General features: G+C 39.4%; 1 protein-coding gene across 12 annotated transcripts in view; it reads left to right on the forward strand.

Annotated features, from left to right (window-relative positions):
* The window catches only part of ERCC6L2 (ERCC excision repair 6 like 2), a 108,446-nt gene that overhangs the window by 46,446 nt on the left and 42,799 nt on the right, over positions 1-19,201 (forward strand). For 9 of the 12 annotated variants that reach the window (XM_030565672.1, XM_030565670.1, XM_030565671.1 and 6 more), the window contains 5 exons: positions 1,154-1,299; positions 8,725-8,820; positions 10,061-10,160; positions 14,628-14,780; positions 16,641-16,721. In XM_030565672.1, the coding sequence (XP_030421532.1) occupies positions 1,154-1,299; positions 8,725-8,820; positions 10,061-10,160; positions 14,628-14,780; positions 16,641-16,721 (576 nt within the window). Of the gene's footprint in view, positions 1-1,153; positions 1,300-7,893; positions 8,206-8,724; positions 8,821-10,060; positions 10,161-10,389; positions 10,980-14,627; positions 14,787-16,640; positions 16,722-19,201 lie in introns of those variants that run through there. The other 3 variants (XM_030565678.1, XM_030565679.1, XM_030565680.1) reach the window with 3 other exon arrangements.

Below are 19,201 nucleotides of genomic sequence, written 5' to 3' on the forward strand. Positions count from 1 at the left end.
GGGGGTTGCAGTACTGCTACCCTTACTTATGCGCTGTTGCTTGTGGCGGCACTGCCTTCAGAGCTAGGCAGCTGGAGAGCGGCAGCTGCTAGCCGGGAGCCCAATTCTGAAGGCAAAGCTGGGCCCAGAGTCAGCAGCTCCCACTCTCTGGCAGCCCAGCTCTGAAGGCAGCAGCGCATAAGTAAAGGTGGCATGGTATGGTTTTGCCACCCTTACTTCTGTGCTGCGGCTGACAGGGCGCTGCCTTCAAAGCTGGGCATTCGGTCACCAGCTGCTGTTCTCCGGCCACCCAGCTTTGAAGGCAGAGCAGAAGTAAGGGTGGCAATACCACAACCTCCCCTAAAATAACCTTATGATCCCCCTGCAACTCCCTTTTGGGTCAGGACCCCCAATTTGAGAAACACTGGTCTCCCCCATGAAATCTGTATAGTGTAGCATAAAAGCACACGAAAGACAAGATTTAATGGTCTATGATGCATTTTTATGGCTGTGAATTTGGTAGGGCCCTACTCATTAGCCTAGCTCGAGTGCAAAACATGTGAGCTACACAGAATATTTGTATTAGCAGCACAGAGTAGTGGAGTCCCCACTGCGCTGGCATCACGCATTAGCACCATTGAAGCATCAACCCACAGCCTCCAATGGAACAGCTAGCTTGAAAATAACACACAACTTAAACTGAGCTAAACACTTTGTGTGGGGGTGGAGGGGAGGGGATGTGTTAGCAACAACACTCAAGTTATACATCAAGCTAACAATTCAGTGAAGCCAAAGCCCTAAATGTGGTATTCTTGTTAATGACTAATGTGCTTTCTGAAATGATGCAAACTATAACTCAGAATTATCTAACTAAATACCTGGCATGCCAGCATAGAAGATTACTGTCAATGACAGTTCAAGATCTCTGCTTTAATTTTATATCTTTTGTTGCTTTCAATAAAAGAAACTGTAAAAGATTTAAGTAGAAAACCAATTGTGTCATAGAGAATAAGCGGATAAGAATGTTCAATACCAATAGAGAGAAACATTTATACTCTCAAATGGTCTGTGGGCTATTAGAAATGATATTCAGGATATCTAATCTTTGTGGTTGTTATGGTACTTATTTTTAAAGATACTAATAATGCTTTATCTCCCCATCTCTTTTTATCAGTTGCTAGATGTGCTGGAACAATACTGTATGGCATCTGGGCTAGATTACCGAAGACTTGATGGAAATACAAAGTCAGAGGACCGGGTCAGGATAGTGAGAGAGTTCAATAGCATGCAAGATGTTAACATTTGCCTTGTTTCTACAATGTAAGGGAATTTAATTTGTACTGTGTGTCTGCCTTCAGCTACATATTTAGAGGCTTGTAGAAAAGTTACTGTGCATTCACTTGATTGATCTTGCATGGTGTTACTTCCTTGAGGAGGAGCAATAGCATTACTGTCAGCTGTTACAAGACTATGGTGTCAGCTACATCCATTATGGGTTAAGATTACTACACTAGAAATGTGTCATAACACTTAATTTTTGTTCTTCACGTTCCTTCATTTCTGTCGTTTCTGGGATTGTTGAGATTTGAAACTGGTGAGTGATAGTTTTAAATCCCAGGCTAGCTAAAGACAGTGGGGAATCACCAATTGTTCTTAATAGTCTAGTGCACCACTGCATTCTTTATTTCTGTTCTGCTGTGCCCATTAAGAAACAAACTTTCAAAAACTAGGTTCTTAAGTTGTGTGTGCAAAACCAGCAATAGCATGTGAGTTATTTTGTGTGTGCATAGTGGACCCATATAGAAAGCCATATTTTTATCAGTTAAACTTTACACCTATGAATAATTTTTGTGTGTGCAGTTTGAGCTCAGTTTCCTGACACTTGTCCCTTTAAAGCACTTATTTCTAACAAGCTATAAAATCTTACACATTCTATATGCCTGAAAGGGATCTTTTCATCAGTTTATGATGAATAGTGAATTCTACTGGAATAGGCTAATTAGATATACTATTTTCATACTTTTTGGCTGAACATGTACATCAACCCATTCTTGGCTTTCTGCTTAGTTACATAATCCTTTAACTTTTAGCTCAGATGATTACTATTCCCAGGCAGTGGTGCAAAGGGGGCAGATACTGCCTGTTTATCCCTGGCTGTGGGAAGACTCCAGTGGGTATAGAGCCAGTGTAATGGTCTCCTTTGCTGTTCCTTCCACAGTCCCAGCACAGAGTACATGTTGGGAGCAGACAGGTGGAGAGGCCAGAGCACGATACATTCTAGCTGTGCTCGGCCATCATAGCTCCTTTAAGACCACTGTCAGCTGGCACACATTAGAACAGCCTTCACACTTCTCTAACATGCATGGGTCTGGCATATAAGCAGAGAGTCAAGGCTCTAGAGAGGTACCCTTGCTTTCCTGAGCATAACCGCAGTAATCAGAATATCTGGCCGGAGACTTCTTGAATAAGAAGTGATAAGCAGTTTTTGGCCCTTCTAGGTGAACAGAAAATTAAAATGAAAACATACTATTACAGGAGCTACCTCTTCTGGGAGTTACTGTATCTGTACTGTTCTAAAAGGCTTTCTACTTATAGTGAATGTTCTGTCACCTTATTTGTTTTAAACACTTTAGGATTAGTTTCATCCCCGTAATCTCATACATTTGGTGTTATGAAATAGAGAACTCAAGTAAATGGAAATGGAATCTTGCCCTTAGTGGTTTCTTCTCCCTTACCTTTTTGAGTAGTAAGGGTTGTAAGGGAGGCCATGCTCGCGAGTGTTGCTTCATGACAGCCACCTTAACTTATGATGATCTTGTCTATACAGAACTGTATATAATGTTTCACATTTCACTGAGTAAATTAGTGAAAAACATGCCTAGGATAATATGCAGCATATTGTATGTTCCAAGAGAAACAAAATGGTACTCTCTATGATTCTTAAAGTGTAGTTCAACACACACACTAAACAACAAAAATGAATATGTTTCTGCTTTCCTGAGATAAAGTAATCAAAGAGATTACAAGAGTCTTTTGTAACTCTCTGGAAATCTGAAGGTGCTATAGCCTAGTTGCACTCCACAGGGTTTCTGGTCTCCTCTAAATCAGAGTTCAGGCACATCAAACCAAGATCTTTTGTGCAGTCATCTGGTTGATGGAACTTTTCAGTATCTTATTTATTTCTAAACACATAATAAGTTGACAGAATTGGGTCATACTTTTCTGTCTATAGTTTCTTGCAAAGTTTTTGGCTGACTGCTCTATGCAGTCAACTTGTATGTGTTCTGAAAGTCTCATCTTTCAAAGAGCCAAATGTTATTTTCTGACAAATCTACTTACGCTTTATTTTGGCTGCAAAAATGCATCTAAAAAAGAGTGACTTCTCAATACAGTGCATTTGTTTTTTGTCATTTTATTCCAGTGGCACAATCACTATGCAACTTCAAAAAGAAGCACCAGCCTATACAATTACTGAATTATGAAGTAATAATAATGACTTAATTGTTAAAACAGTGACTTTTCCAAATTTTTATTCTGCCTTACGTACTGGGAAAATAAATCCATTCTGCCTGAAGTTTCTCCTGCATAGCCTTTAGCCAAAAAGTACCGGTATCTTTAGAAACATAAACTTTAATAGAATAATATGGTTTTGAGAAAAAGAGCTTTCAAAAACAGCTTTTCAGTAAATATCACTTCATTTGTAAAGGCATATTTCCAGAACATCTTGATCTTAAATCCTCAAATTTTTTTTAGATACTAGTATTGAACATAATCTTGTGGATAGTCTAACTGTCAAAAATGTACTGGACAAGTTATAAGTAATATGGATGATTCCTACCAATCTTCTAAATTTCTGGAGACCAGTAGCTATAGATTGTTAAAAGATTACAAGGTCAGACACTTGTATGTTCTATGGAAGAAATAGGTTTATGGCACATATGCCCATGTCCTATCTGTTGTCACTTTTAAAGCTCCATGACAGAAGTATCTCTTTCGTTAAGCCTGTGCTGGCAGAAGAATCTGTCTTGGGAGAAGAATAAATATGGTCCATAATGCTTAGAGTTATTGCTGGTTCTGGCAGCAAACAAGCTCCAGTTGTAAATCTCATAAGAAGTAGTGCTATGATTTACAGGAGTTACAAATTCAACTGGTAGAGCTGTCAGAGCTTGTAATGTCTGTGACACAACTTAATTTAAGGAGAGGGAACTACAGCACTTGGACATTGGGCAGCCTTGTTCTAATGTTCCAATATATCATGCTGGAAGAAATAAAAACTGCTAATATCCCCTCCTCCAGAGCCAAATATTAAATCCAGTGCTCTCCCCTGTCTTTCCCACGCTAATCTCCATATGCTCAGAAATCCATTCATTTAAAAAAATATCCTAATTCTGCTCCTTGATGACAGCTAAGGAAGAGAGAGAACAATGCCATTTCTTAAGTAATGGGACACCCGCAGATACTATAGTAATGAGGTCCATGTAAAATACCTAGATACATAAACATACCAAAAATAGTTAATATATATCCCAGTATTCTGTATGTTCTTACAGACATGCCCCATTACTTTAAACTTCTGCAAGGCCTCATGTAATTTAGAATCTTTGCAGCCAGGCTGGTTGAACTAAAATGTCCTGAGTCATTCTTTTCAGGACTCTCAGATTCACACATGAGTGGCTAATGAATCATATAACAGTCATGATCTTCAGGTTTTTTTATTTCTGAGTCCTTCATACATGAGGCTTATTCCATCAATTTCCCTGCAGAGCTTGAAAATTCCAAGGGGATAAAAGTGAAGGATTTGTATAGCAGTGGTCTTGGCAGTGCTGCTTGCAAGTGCTATGAAATATGAAAGGAATGTCTCAAGAAGGTTGTAACTTCTTTTTGCATCCCTACAAAGCCTAAAAGTTTCAATAGATCAACTGGAAATGCACAACATGCAAATATATGCATTCCAGTGCAGACTTCAGGCTTCTCTGTAGATTTTTTCATATTTTTAATATTTTTTTTTCAGAATAAGATTTCTTTTAAAATGCAATTTTCTTATCCTTTTGGTAATGCAAACAGCCTTTTCTAATGTGAACCAGTGCAATGATGTCTTCCTGAGCCTGCATACAGACCTGAAACAATGGCTAGTAGAGCCATGAGCTACCCTTTATTGAAGTAGAGTATTAATCCAGATATGAAGCCAGAAAATTAGGCAATGATGGGAGATGAGAGAAATTGCAACGTGATATGCACTAGAAAGAATTTTAACTAATCTCACCTATTAGTGTCTACAATATTTTCTTGAGTTTATATACACTTAATTTAGAAAAGTGAAGAATAATGAAACTATTATAATGTTACAATATACATTGTTGGTTTGTCCTTACCTTCAGTAGTATATACAATTCTGGTTGTGTACAATTCTGGTCACTCATCTCAAAAAGGAAGTGGCAAGAGGGGAAGAAAAAAATCCAGAGAAGGGCAATGAGATAGCTAATCATGTAAAGATGGAAATAGTTCTGATATTTAAATCTCTCCTGTTAAACTTTTGATATTAGACAAATAAGAGTGCACAAGATAGAAGTGTGTAAAATTATTTGGTTGGTCAGGTGCTCTTACAGTATTTGCTCTTTCTTGTCATACAAGTAAAAAGGAGCATCCAATTAAGATGACAAATTTTAAAATTACAAAAGAATTTTTTATGTACTCCGTAATCTTGTTTGTGGAACTCTGAGCTACAAAGTGATTTTGAGACACAAAGGGTAGGATCAGACAGTTCTGTGAATAGAACTAATTACTAACTGCTTCCATAGAAACTTCCCTCTGGCATGTTGTTTTGTAACTTCTGAAGACTGTGGTACTGAGCACAGAGACAGGAAACAAAAGTAAATAGACCATTAGTCTGATCCAATATGCAGTCCTACAATACCATGAACTCTGGAAAAATAATGGTTTTATTATAAGGCAGTATTGCAAGATCCTTTAAAGAAGTGAATGTAGCAGGCTGAGCCATCTGAGTTCTCTTATAATTCAGTGTGATTTAAACATTACATGCTTAAATGACACTTAGAATATTAACCATTTTAATTATTTATAACGTGCCAACTCATTTCTAGGTACATTCTGTTTATGAAGAAGTCATAGAGGTCTTGTCTTCTGAAACATTGTAGTATACCGAATAATTTTATAAAACTTTTTTGCCCCTTTTAATTTTTTTTTTAAACATCCTGTTTGGTCCTGTCTCTCCTCATACTCAGTCTGTTATGTCCATTAATGAAATCTGAAGTATACTTCATATTTCAGCTTTCAAATATTTGGATTTTTTTATTAGAAACCAATTGGAAAAACATGTTGACTTATATTTTGGTCTAACTACAGGGTTTGGTAAGAGAAGCTGAATTCCATCCTCTCTAATAAGAAATATTCCAAAATACAGTGGAGGATTGTATTAAAAAAATTTATTTAGTATCTCAGACTTTGAGAAAGCTCATCTTCCGGAAACCTCCATTAATATTGGCAAGTTCCCACATCCTCTCCTTTTCTAAATTTAATTAACCCAGCACTACACCACATTTGGAGGGAAAAGGCCACAACTTTTTTTATATTAACAAGGATTCCACTAAGACCGTAAGGTGGTGGCTCCCATTAATTTCTTTTATTTTTTTTTTAAATAAGGAAATTAATTAATGGCGGTAAGTCAACCCTTTCTGACCATCTTAAACTAGCTTAATAGAATCTAAAATAAACTATTTTATATATACACTTAAAAAAAAATGGATAAACTTTTTCCGTATTTTGGTAGTGTCTCATTGAGAACAGTGGCTTGCCTCCACTTTCTTCTAAAATCTTTGGAGAAACCATAAGATACCACTATAAACCTTATGGAGGGGATAGATCTCGTCAAGAAAAAGACATTTGTGAATTAAGAATCATATCCACTCAAATTGTGATGACCAGTCTGCCATACATACCTATGTTTCCTCACTCTTGCTTGTCATATCAGCCGAAGATGTACGCCTGATACTTGATTAGTTGGTGCTGCTTCTAATTGTTTAAACTCTATATCTATCTTCTGCATCCCCAGCAAGGGATACTGTTAGAGAGATATTCTTGAAACCCCTTAGCATTTCTGCTGCATCCAGTCTTATTGACTACCAGCCATCTGATCACATCATACACAGGATGTGCTGAAGTGCTTTCTGGATATGAAAAAAAAACAAAAAAGTAAAACCCAAATCAAACACATGGCATGTTTGAAATCAAAGTCCACCTAAAACAGTCTCTCAGATATTAGCACATTGGAAGCAAAATGCTTATATCCAGACACTTTCCAGAAATTTTCCTCTCTTTTTGGGAGGAATTAGAAGGAATGTGACTAAGCCAATACTAAAGAGATTTCCAAGAGCCAGTCCTGCAACCTGACCACTCCTCTCTTTGGCCCCACTCCATTAAACCACTTAAGCATATGTCCAACTTTAAGCAAGTGAGTAATCCTTTAGCTTCAATAGGGAAATTGTTCAACTGCTTAAAATTAGGCACATGCTTAATGGGTTTGCTATATTGGGGCCTTTGTAGTCTGAACAACATTTTGAGTTAAGATGTTCTTGGAAGATGCAACCAACACATTGAGTCTAACTGTTCCCAAAAAATCCAATATATACATGTTTAATAGGACTTTCTTATAATGACCCTCACAAATATTGTCCCTATCCACTAGGCCTGGTCTGCACTGGGGGGGGAGGAGGGGGATCGATCTAAGTTATGCAACTTCAGCTACATGAATAACGTAGCTGAAGTCGACGTACTTAGATTTGCTTACTGTGGTGTCTTCACTACAGTGAGTCGACTGCTGCCACTCCCCCGTCGACTCTGCCTGCGCCTCTTGCTGAGCTGGAGTACTGGAGTTGACAGGAGAGCGCTCAGGGATCGATTTATCGCGATAAATCAATCCCCGCTGGATCGATCACTGTCCACTGATGACATATCGTAAAAGGACTGCATCAGAAATGAGTGATGTTTTCTTTTATCATTCACTTTTCTGTGCTTTTACTTAATAGTTTGATTCAAATACAGGCACCACTGCACTCTAGTACTTATTTACCCTGTCAGGACTGCTGTACCAAGAATAGCTGGGAGAGGCATTACAAACTATACCATGTTTTGGTGTAAGTAATGTAGCAAGTATCCTGCCAAAATCCATCTCCCTGTAATTCAAGAAACAAAACTGGTGCAAACTCTATAGTAAGTCTCTCTTTATGTAAAGTCTCTTCTAGCTGTCTCAAATGTCTAGAATCATAGCTGATATAAATTGGTATAGATCTGTTGAAGTCAATGGAGCTATGTAGATTTACACCAGCTGAGCATTTGGCTTATATTGTTAACTTTAAGTGTTAAGGGAATGCAGCACGTAGTTGGGCAGCACTTCTGTTATATCAAGGTGAAAGCAACTGTTTGTATTTGGGCAGGTTATATAGTCTGCCCGCAATTTGAGGTATTGTTGTGATTTGCTATAATAATCATGACTGTTAGGTGGTTATGCTATTGTTGTGTTTTGTAAATAGAGCACCAGCCCATTACTACTAATGTTGTTATAATGCTGTTTGTTTATGTTTGGAACAGGAAAAAATGTGAGCCTACTACTAGTAAGCCTAATTTTGGTTAAATAGATCCAGAGCTAGAAATCATTTAATTTTGAGTTTAAAAAATAGTACTACCGAACTCTTTTTCTTGCAGTCTAAGAACTAACTAATTTTTTTAAAGGGCTGGTGGATTGGGTCTCAATTTTGTTGGAGCCAATGTCGTTATATTGTTTGATCCAACATGGAATCCAGCAAATGATCTTCAAGCCATTGACAGGTATAGTCTCAATATTAAAACTTAGACAGACATAGTGCTCTTTTTGTGTTCGTTTTGGAAATTGATTTTCTCATGCAATTTTTCCTAGAGAATAGGATATTCTTAAACACAATCTGATTTTGGCTGTATCAGACTAGATTTAGAAATGCCTGTTTAATAATATTTTTAGCATTAATGTACTCTGCATACTGTTTAAAAAGTGAATGAGAATTTCCCCAGCTACTTTACCTCTGAATTTTAACTTTTTTTTTTTTATTTCCTACTTTTCAAATTGTGACATCGTTGGAAAAGAGAGAGAGGTATAGGACAAAGCTGTGATTATGATAGTGTTTCATTTTAAAAAATAATGAGTGGACATACAGCCTGATGGCATTTTTCCTAAGCTTGGAACCATCATTGCTAGCCTGTTTAAAAGTAGAGAGTATTTTAAAAAAAAAAAAAAAAACCAAAAAAATCCCCACAGTTACTGATCCAGCTCAAGATTGATGTTGAATCTCTTAAGAAAAATAGTTGTGTTCTTATTTTCAAGCCTATATAATGTAGAGATGTCCCTTTTCAGCATTCAGTTTAATGTTTGATAGCTTGCTGTGGTGACACATGCAGGATTTTTATTTTATAAGTGTTTTATCCAAGACATTCTAAACCATCGGTTAGCATTTCACATGTAGCTGATGAAAATACTTTTAGATAACTAAGGAAACACTCCAAGGAGCCTTTAAAGCGTATAAAGCAATTGAGTTTTGATGAGTAAAAATACATTTTGTTCCATCCTATTTTATATTTTAGCTTTTCAGATCCTCCGTTATTTTGTCATATCTAACAATGTAGATAGGACTTTTTCTATTTTCAGATACCTCCAGGAAGACTTCTCTTTCTTCCTTTCCCACTACAGAACTGGAAAAATGTTATGATGTTGCAGAAATGTGTGTCCTTGCAAGACCTTCATGGTACCACCTCTCTGAAATTCACATTTCTCTGATGTCTTGACATTCAGTAAATCTCTTCTGTGGTTTCTGAAAATAATCTGTTGGTAGTTTGAGTTATGGAGAAGAGAAGTGAGGGCCCTAAAGAGAGAAAATGTGAGCTTGGTAAAAACATTTAATTTCTGAACTTGTCTTTTAGGGAAGTTCTATTTAAGTTTACAGTATTTCCCTTTTATTGGAATTAGGATTTTACTTATCTCCAAAGGAATGCATGTTAGCTAATAACCTAGTATTCTTCAAAATCACTGTCTTTGCAGAGCCTATAGGATTGGCCAGTGCAGAGATGTGAAAGTGTTTAGATTGATATCCTTGGGGACAGTGGAGGAGATGATGTACTTACGGCAGGTTTACAAACAGGTAAAGTTCGCAGTGTCATGATACATGTAAAACAATGCCAATAACTATTTTCAGCCAGCTGGCTGAATGAGTGAAAGCTGACCTACAGCAAAGTTGATTCTCTGTTGGATTTATGACTTGCAATGTTAATTTATGCACTCGGTAAGGAAGAACTACCCAATTTCTTTCAGTGGGTGCTAACTCAGGCCAGTGATTGTACTTTAGAGGCCAATGTTGTTTCTTATTTCAGCACTCAAAGCATGTGAGAAAGGAGATTAAGTACCTTTTATGAAGATCCGAGACATCCAATATTAAATGTCATTCCTTAAAACAAAAATGTAAGAGCAAGTTTTAAATTTCAGTTAAATATTGATGGGCCTGTATGAGAAATTAAACTGAAATTTAAATACATGATGGGATTGAAGGTGGGCACAATTGATTTTCATTTTCCGGAAGGGTGGGGCTTACTTTTCAAAAGTTTGGGAAATGCTGGGCTAAATGAACTTAAGAAGTGTCCATTACTCTGAACACTGCCTTATTTGCGAGAGCCAGTCTCTCTTGTGAACTCCATGATCCTCCAGTGCCTCATTTTGAGGGTGGGAGGAGTAGGAGTAGGGCTGAAGTGGGGCAATCCCCATCGCCAGTATAGTAACTTGGACAGTAATGGCTGCTTGATGACATCCTACTTCTGAGGAAGCCCACTGACTTCCTCTTCCTTCCTATGGATTGTGATGACTGGCAGGGTCATGAGAATTCGTAAGAAAGGCTTTCCCTTCTCCTAGTTCAACTTGTTCCAGTTTTGTTGTGGGACAGTTTATTGAAATCATCTGGGCAGGAGTAAGGATTATGCCTATCATGTGACACTTTCTGAACAGAAAGTCTGAGGAATGAAATCACATGTATGATTGTGTCCATCCCTAGAACAGCAGCAGAAAGTCACTAGTTGCTCACTTCATTTTTCCCCCAGTGTTTACTTTTACTTAATTGAAAATGTTCTGGTAAATGTACTGTGAATGAACTAGCAGAGTTCTGCAATATACTGGTAATCTAATATTAAAAAGGAAATCACTGTGTTTTTTAAGTGTCAATAATTAATTAGCATTTATTTAAGGACTAACATCTGCTGCTTTTTGTGCTCTTTTCTGGAAAGTCTTACTATTTTTTTTTCTCAAATGTACACAACTTTCTGAAAAACTTTTATATTCCTTGTTAATATTAGTATGTGTGTATGCTACTTTCTTGACTGTTACTTTCACAATGTCACATTGTTTTATTGTGTATAGGGGTTTTCTTCTTACTGGCAACGGTGATCAATCTGAAAAATAAACAGATGGAAAGATCTGGAAGCTAAGACCTTTCAGTGGAGAACACTGTCAAAATAAGTCAATATTTAGATCTACCAACTTTGACAACCTTTTAAACATCAGTAAACATATTTTTAAACTTTATATATTCCTTTCTCCATTTCAATAATTATCTGATATCCTAATTAAATGCATGTTTGAGAAACCTTAATTGAAAGCACCATGAAGAAAATTATGTGCTGTTTATGTACAAAATTTTCAGATGACTTTACAGAGACATTAGTACAGTATAAGGCATTCTTTCTACCAGCTTTGTAAAGTTCTCACAAAGCATTACATTTTAATTTTAGCAGGAATGTTTAGGACCAGACTTGTACAGGTCTGTGCATGAATTTGTGTACATACATATGCATGTTACTACTGAATGCAAAAAACTGATGTATTTGGAAGGGACAGCCTGTTTACACAACTCTGACCAATCAGGTACCTATTCACATTGCTGAGCTTATATGTATGCATACAGCTGTATGCATATGACTTTGAACACCTGTCTCTTAACTATAAGAATGGTCAGTTAAGATGTTCAAATCTAAGGCTCAGATTTTCATTAGGTCTCCACTAATTAGGGTGACTAGATGTCCCATTTTTAAAGGGACAGTCCTGTTTTTTGGGACTTTTTCTTATATAGGTGCCTATTACTCCCCACCCCCCGTCCCGTTTTTTCACAGTTGCTATCTGGTAACCCTACCACTAATGCACCCTTAGAATCAACAGACACATTGGTCTGCAAACACCTGTATATCTGTACAAACAGGTAGACTGGTACCTAACTGTGAATTGCATGTGCAGTTACCTGATTTGTCCACCCATGTGTAGACTTTTGCATGTGGAAGTGAGTAACCTACAAATCTTATGTCTGCATTGATAGAAACCTGCTCAAAATTTTGACCTGATTATCCAGAACTTGCTGAAATTTTTTTGTCTAATTGGCCAAGTATGTTTTACCTAGAATTAGTCTACAGACAAAATTATTGGAAATCCAAGGCTGGTTTTTACATCTAGATTTGAATTGCGTTGACAGTTGAGCGCCTATTTGGGCACACGATTTCCAGAGATCTTCAACAAGTATTGTTAAAGAGTATAAAAACCTATTGTGACCATTAATGAGAACACACAAACATGACAGCACCTGAACATGTGGCTTTCTCTATGTTTAAATGCATCCTCAAATAGCTCTATAAACTGGGTTGTTTACTCTGTATTTAATCAATGTTTTAATATGTGTAAGTAATAGACTGTTTTTCAAAAAATCAGTCTGTAATGCTTTGTGCTGTATTGTCTAAAGAGGAAATTATTGAAGGATGCATTTGATTTTGAAATTACATTGGCATTTTTAATTGTTTTTTATTAGTGGAACAGTGGTGGGGAAGAAAACATGTACAACCAATAGTAATTCAGAATCTAAAACAAGTAGAACAAAAATATAAAATTAAGTAAACAATATAAACTAGTTAATCTGAAATCTGTGGTGCAGCCTTAACTATGATCATGATTGCTACTATGTTCTTAGAGAAATGTACATTGCACCTAGCAAAGTTAGGGGTCAATCAGCTATAGTTTGCCTTTGTGACTGATGACTATTTTCAGAGGGGTACTTCTCCCTTGAAATGGTCCTAGAATGACCATTAAGTTGCCCTCAAAGGCTACCTATTTCCTAGGGACAGAGCTATAGAAAAATTGTATAAGTCTAGTAAAAGCCATCATTTCTTCCTGCTGTTCGTGCAAAGGATGTCAGTTACATTTGTACTGAACACGTGACATCACTAGAAGCACAGCTCAACCTGCCTGATTTCAAGAAAGTTTAAATTTTATCTGATGCACTATTTACTTAACTGTTTCCAACACAGTGGTGGTTCTTATTAGTCATTTGTACATTTCGTTTAATCAGAGTGGATCAGAATTTAAATTTTTCCAGATTATTTGTGATTCAGTGACCATATTCTTTTTCATTCTGGGTGTACTTTAAATCATTGTTCAGCCTTTAGATATTTTTTATAAATTATTTGTAAACAGGCACAATGCAGTGAACAGGGTCCTCAAACTCAAATAACCACAAGGGCCACGTAAGGACTAGTACATTGGCCCAAGGGCCGCATTTACTGACACCTTCCTTCCCCCCGCCACCCTTGGCCCTGCCTCCTCTCCGCCCCTTCCATGAGGCCATGCCTGTGCCCCACCTCTTCCCACTCCTTCCCTGCCGCCATTCCAACCACTTCCCCAAAATCCTTGCCCCAACTCCCCCTCCCTGCCCCCAGGGGGTGCAGGAGGGGTGTGGGGTGCGGCAGGGGGCTCAGGGCAGTGCGTTGGGGTGCAGGTGGGGTGTGGGGTGCGGCAGGAGGTTCAGGGCAGGGGGTCAGTGCAGGGTGCAGCAGGCAGCTTAGGGAAACAGGTTGGGGTGCAGGAGGGGTGTGGGGTGCAGCACGAGGCTTAGGGCATGAGGGCAGGGTGCAGGGTATGGCATGGGATTGGGGTGCAGCGGGGGCTCAGGGCAGTGGGTTGAGGTGCAGGAACGGTGTGGCAGGGGGTCAGGGTGCGGCAAGGGGCTCAAGGCAGGGGGGTTCGACTGCAGGAAGGGTGCGGGGGTTGGGCTCCCTGTCTGCCTTCCCTGCCCCCGCACTGCTCCGAGAAGCGGCTGGAACGTGGGGGAGCAGAGGCACAGGGATGTGTGTGTTGCTGTTGCTTCAGGCACCGCCCCCAGCATCTCCCATTGGCTGGGAATGGGGAACTGCAGCCAATGCGGGGGGCCAAGAGGAGCTCGCGGGCCTCAGAAAATAACCTCATTTGCCATATGCAGCCTGTGGGCCATGTGTTTGAGACACCTGCTCAAGAATAAGTTAGCAAATTTCCAGTGTTAGGCATAGAACAGTGAAGTAGGAGGCTTAGAACATTTTTTTTTTGTTTTTTTTTTTTTGTTTTTTTTTTTTTGCTTTCCTATTCAGTAAAACTAGTCAGATTAATATTATACCACAATGGCAACATCTGCCAGATAAATAAAAACACAATATCCTTCCTTAGGAATTCTGCCTCCTTTAACTAAAGGTGCATATATACTGTGAATGCCAGGAAATTCTGACATATGATTGGAGTAAACATTTCTGAAATCTCTTGCATTATTCTGTTTTAGCAACTTCACTGTGCGGTAGTTGGAAGTGAAAATGCCAAGCGGTATTTTGAGGCAGTGCAAGGATCAAAGGAACATCAAGGAGAGCTTTTTGGGATCCATAACCTCTTCAAGCTTCGAACCCAGGGGTCCTGCCTTACAAAAGACATCCTGGAGGTGTGAAGCTTTCCTTCTGACTTTTGGATATTAGCTTTACATATTTTTTCCTCATGAAGCATTTTGCCATAGATATGAACATAGTGCCATGCAAAGCAGTATGGTGAAACTTGAAACAACAAATGCCTACATGGTGGTTTAATTTAGGGCTGTTAGTTTTTCACTTTCTGGCACACCAAAATAATTCCTCTAAAATAAACAAAAATATGGAAAATGTGGTCTTACTAAAACTTGCCAAGAGCTCAACGAAATTCATATCTGTTCCTAATAAAAATACCGCAACTGATTTTGTGATACTTCCGCATTTATTCATCTGTGTATACAGATGTATTTTATTTATCAGATACAGTATTTGTCCTTTAAATCAAATTTAAAATACTTTTTTACTATGAAGGAAGTTTCTGATCTTGTTAACCTTCTGTATAATGGCTATTATTCATGGATAGACATGTTTCATATCACAGAATTGTTGCATTTGTGTCATATGCATACATTATTTAAAAATACAGCCTTGAAAAAGTTGAGTGGAGCATTCCATTCTTAAATCTCTGTTTTGGTTGTTCTCAAACACTGTATTGAGCCAAATTCAGAGGATGGTGTTGAGTGAGGTAAAGTATGCATAACATGCACCTCTTTATGTCCACACTATGTATGTTTTACCAAATAAGATTCCCTGAAACTATTTTTCTTTCTCATATCCGACACCTCCAGTCTTATATATTGCTCCTCAATCTGGTGGAAGAGGTTAGGAGGTAAGCTGGTGTAAGTCATGCTATGGACTAAAAAGTTAGTGTAGCAAATAAACAAAATCTTTAATATGAAGATGCAAGACTATGTAAGGTAATGTAATCCACTGTGCACTTTCACACAACTTGTTATACCTGCTTTGGCTTCTTTAATAAATAAGATACCCTGATTTAAAATTCTTTACCCTTACGTGTGGATAAAGGAGTCTAACTTTATAATATCGGATGCATTGCCTCTGAACTTGGCCCATTGTGTTAAGAATTCTTTTAAACTGCGGAAGCCAGGACCCCATCACGAGCATTCTTAGTAATTTAACTTTGAAGATAAAGCTTCTTAGGCACAGTCTCTGGGCTGGTCTACACTACAGGGGAAAATCGATCTTAGATATGCAACTTCAGCTACGTGAATAATGTAGCTGAAGTCGAAGTATCTAAGATCGAATTACTCACCGTCCTCACTGCGCAGGATTGATGTCCGTGGCTCCCTCGTCGATTCCGCAACTCCATTCGGGTTGGTGGAGTTACAGAATCGATGTAAGCGCGTTCGGGGATCAATATATTGCGTCTAGATGAGAAGCGATCCCCGTGCTACAATACGGCGGGTAGTGAAGACGTACCCTCTGCCAAAGGTGAATGTTTCTAGAAAGTTTATAAACAAAATCTGCTTAGCCATATTTTGGGAAAGATACCTGTTTTGCACTTTAGGATACTTCAACTCAAATCTGTTTTGCTAGGAGAAAAACAATTCTGTCTTGGTATGTGCTTTAAATAGTGTTTAGTGATGAAAATACTGTGTGTCTGAAAAAAAAGTTTTAAAAATTAGTAAAATTTTGAATGTGTGTAGAATCTGTTCAACATGTATAATATGTCAGTTTTCTTACTCATTAGAGGCGTGATCTAACTGCCATTGAGTCTTTCCATCAACTAAAGTGTGGCAATTTGTTTGGGCCCTAAGTGTGAGTAGCCCTTTTACTCTTGAAACGTGCACTTCCAGATAAAGACAAAAAAATTAAGCTTTGCCCTGTCTGCCCATCTTACCTTGAAGACCACACATGCTGCCTTATTGGTAATTTTTATTATAAAGCTTGCCTTGCTTGCATCTTTTCTCTTTTAGAGGGAGGGTCAAGTGGAATCAGGAGTCAAAACAGCCACTACATGGCTAAAAGAGGAGCCACCATCATGCAGATTAGAAATGGTGAGTTGTCTTTGTGCATGTCTACAACATGGAATGTGGGTTCTCTTTTTTCCTTTCGTTCCAGCTAGTGTGTTGAGCAAACATCTTTTAAAAATATAGTGTCTAGTTATTGTCAAAGATACAGTATGTAAGGGATATTATCAGAAAGAGAGAACATTGCTGCCACATGATGGTCTTTTGCTGCCTTTGGTTAGAATCTGCAACAAGATAATGAATATCAGGCAAACTCCTGTTAAGATGTTTAGTCTGTGGTAATGTCCCATCATAAATACCATCATACTGCTGTGCTTGTATATATTTTGTTAATGGATACTGGTGATGTAGAGGGACAGTTGCTCACTGAGCTATTGTTGAATTGTTGTATTTTGAATGGCTTATTTGGCAAATGATTTGTTGGACCAGAACCTCAATTGATGTAAGTCGGCTTAACCCCAGTGACTTTAGTGTCTGTTCACACCAGCTGAGGAGCTGCCACCTACTGTACTTTGGACAGAGAATTTGAAATAAAATTCACGCCTTTGCACAAAGCCCAAATAATTGGTCCTTAGGGTGTGTGTGTGTGTGTGTGTGTGTGTGTGTGTCAGAGACTGGGTTCTGCTGTATGATTAGTCTGGGTGTCAGACCTCGTAATTAGAACTGAAATCAGGACAGGGTTACCTGGAAAGAGGCATGGCTGGGGCCAAGGCAGTAACAGGTCTGGAACAAGCTGGCACAGAAGCTAACACAGCTGTGAGCAAATGCTTAGAGCAGGCCCTGAATGCTGCTACTGGGCTTAAGAGCCAGTCTGCTGACTTTTCCAACCCTTTGGGTGGTTTGGCCAATCAGAGGCATAGCTATTAACTATAGTCAGTATGCTGTAGCCTAGTAACTGAGGGTACGTCTACACTACGGGATTATTCCGATTTTACATAAACTGGTTTTGTAAAACTGATTGTATAAAGTCGAGTGCACTCGGCCACGCTAAGCACATTAATTCGGCGGTGTGCGTCCATGGTCCGAGGCTAGCGTCGATTTCCGGAGCGTTGCACTGTGGGTAGCTATTCCGTAGCTATCCCATAGTTCCCGCAGTCTCCCCCGCCCCTTAGAATTCTGGGTTAAGAGCCTAGTGGCTGATGGGGCAAAAATCATTGTCAGAGGTAGTTCTGGGTAAATGTCGTCACTCATTCCTTCCTCCGGGAAAGCAACAGCAGACAATCATTTCATGCCCTTTTTCCCTGGATTGCCCTGGCAGACACCATAGCATGGCAACCATGGAGCTTGTTTTGTCTTTTGTCACTGTCGCCATATGTGTACTGGATGCCGCTTACGGAGGCGGTACTGCAGCGCTAGACAGCAGCATTCATTTGCCTTTGCATGATAGCAGAGATGGTTATCAGTCGTTCTGTATCGTCTGCTGTGCCATTGTAAATTGGCAATGAGATGACGGTTATCTGTCATTCTATACCGTCTGCTGCTGTCATGGGTGCTCCTGGCTCAGGTTGGCTGGGGGCGCAAAGACAAAAATGGGAATGACTCCCCGGGTCATTCTCTCCTTTATGTTGTATCTAAAAATAGAATATGGGGCAAGTGTACTAGAGAACCAGAGAGCACAGCTGCTCCCTGTCAGATCCCGCAGAAATGATGAACTACATGCCATTCTAGGAGGTGCCCCTGCAACAACCCCACCTATGGCTTCCGCCCTCCCCCAACCCTCCTGGGCTACCGTGGCAGTGTCCCCCCATTTGTGTGATGAAGTTATAAAGAATACAGGAATAAGAAACAGTGACTTGTTAGTGAGATAAAATGAGGGGGAGGCAGCCTCCAGCTGCTATTAGTCCAGGCAGGACATTAAGCAGTGCGGGGGAGAGGAACCCAGCATCCCGCTGCTATGATAGTCCAGGCAGTACAGAATCTTTTCTTTAGACATGAAAGGGAGGGGGCTGATGGAGCTCAGCCCCCAGTTGCTATGATGAGGACAGTTACCATCTACTGCCGTTCTGTACCATCTACTGGGAATGACTGGGAATCATTCCTATTTTTACCCAGGTGCCCCCGGCCGGCCTCACCTGAAGCCAGCCAGGAGCACTCACGGGCTTATGATGACGACGGATAACAGTCATATTGTACCGTCTGCCACCGGGGAGGGGAGGGGAGCGGATACTGCTCTTCATTGCCGCGGCATCGCGTCTACGAGCAGCATTCAGTAGACATAGGGAGACATTGAAAGAAGTCAAGAAACAATTTTTTCCCCTTTTCTTTCATGGGCGGTGGGAGGGAGAAGGGGTAAATTGACGAGCTATACCCTGAACTACCCCGGACAATGTGTTTGACCCTACAGGCATTGGGAGCTCAGCCAAGAATGCAAATGCTTTTCGGAGACTGCTGGGGACTGTGGGATAGCTGGAGCACACCCCCCCTCCCTCCATGAGCGTCCATTCGATTCTTTGGCTTTCTGTTACGCCTGTCATGCAGCACTGTGCTCTGGACTCTGTATCATAGCC

This window comes from Gopherus evgoodei, chromosome 6, assembly GCF_007399415.2.
Source record: "Gopherus evgoodei ecotype Sinaloan lineage chromosome 6, rGopEvg1_v1.p, whole genome shotgun sequence".
NCBI lineage: Eukaryota > Metazoa > Chordata > Testudines > Testudinidae > Gopherus > Gopherus evgoodei.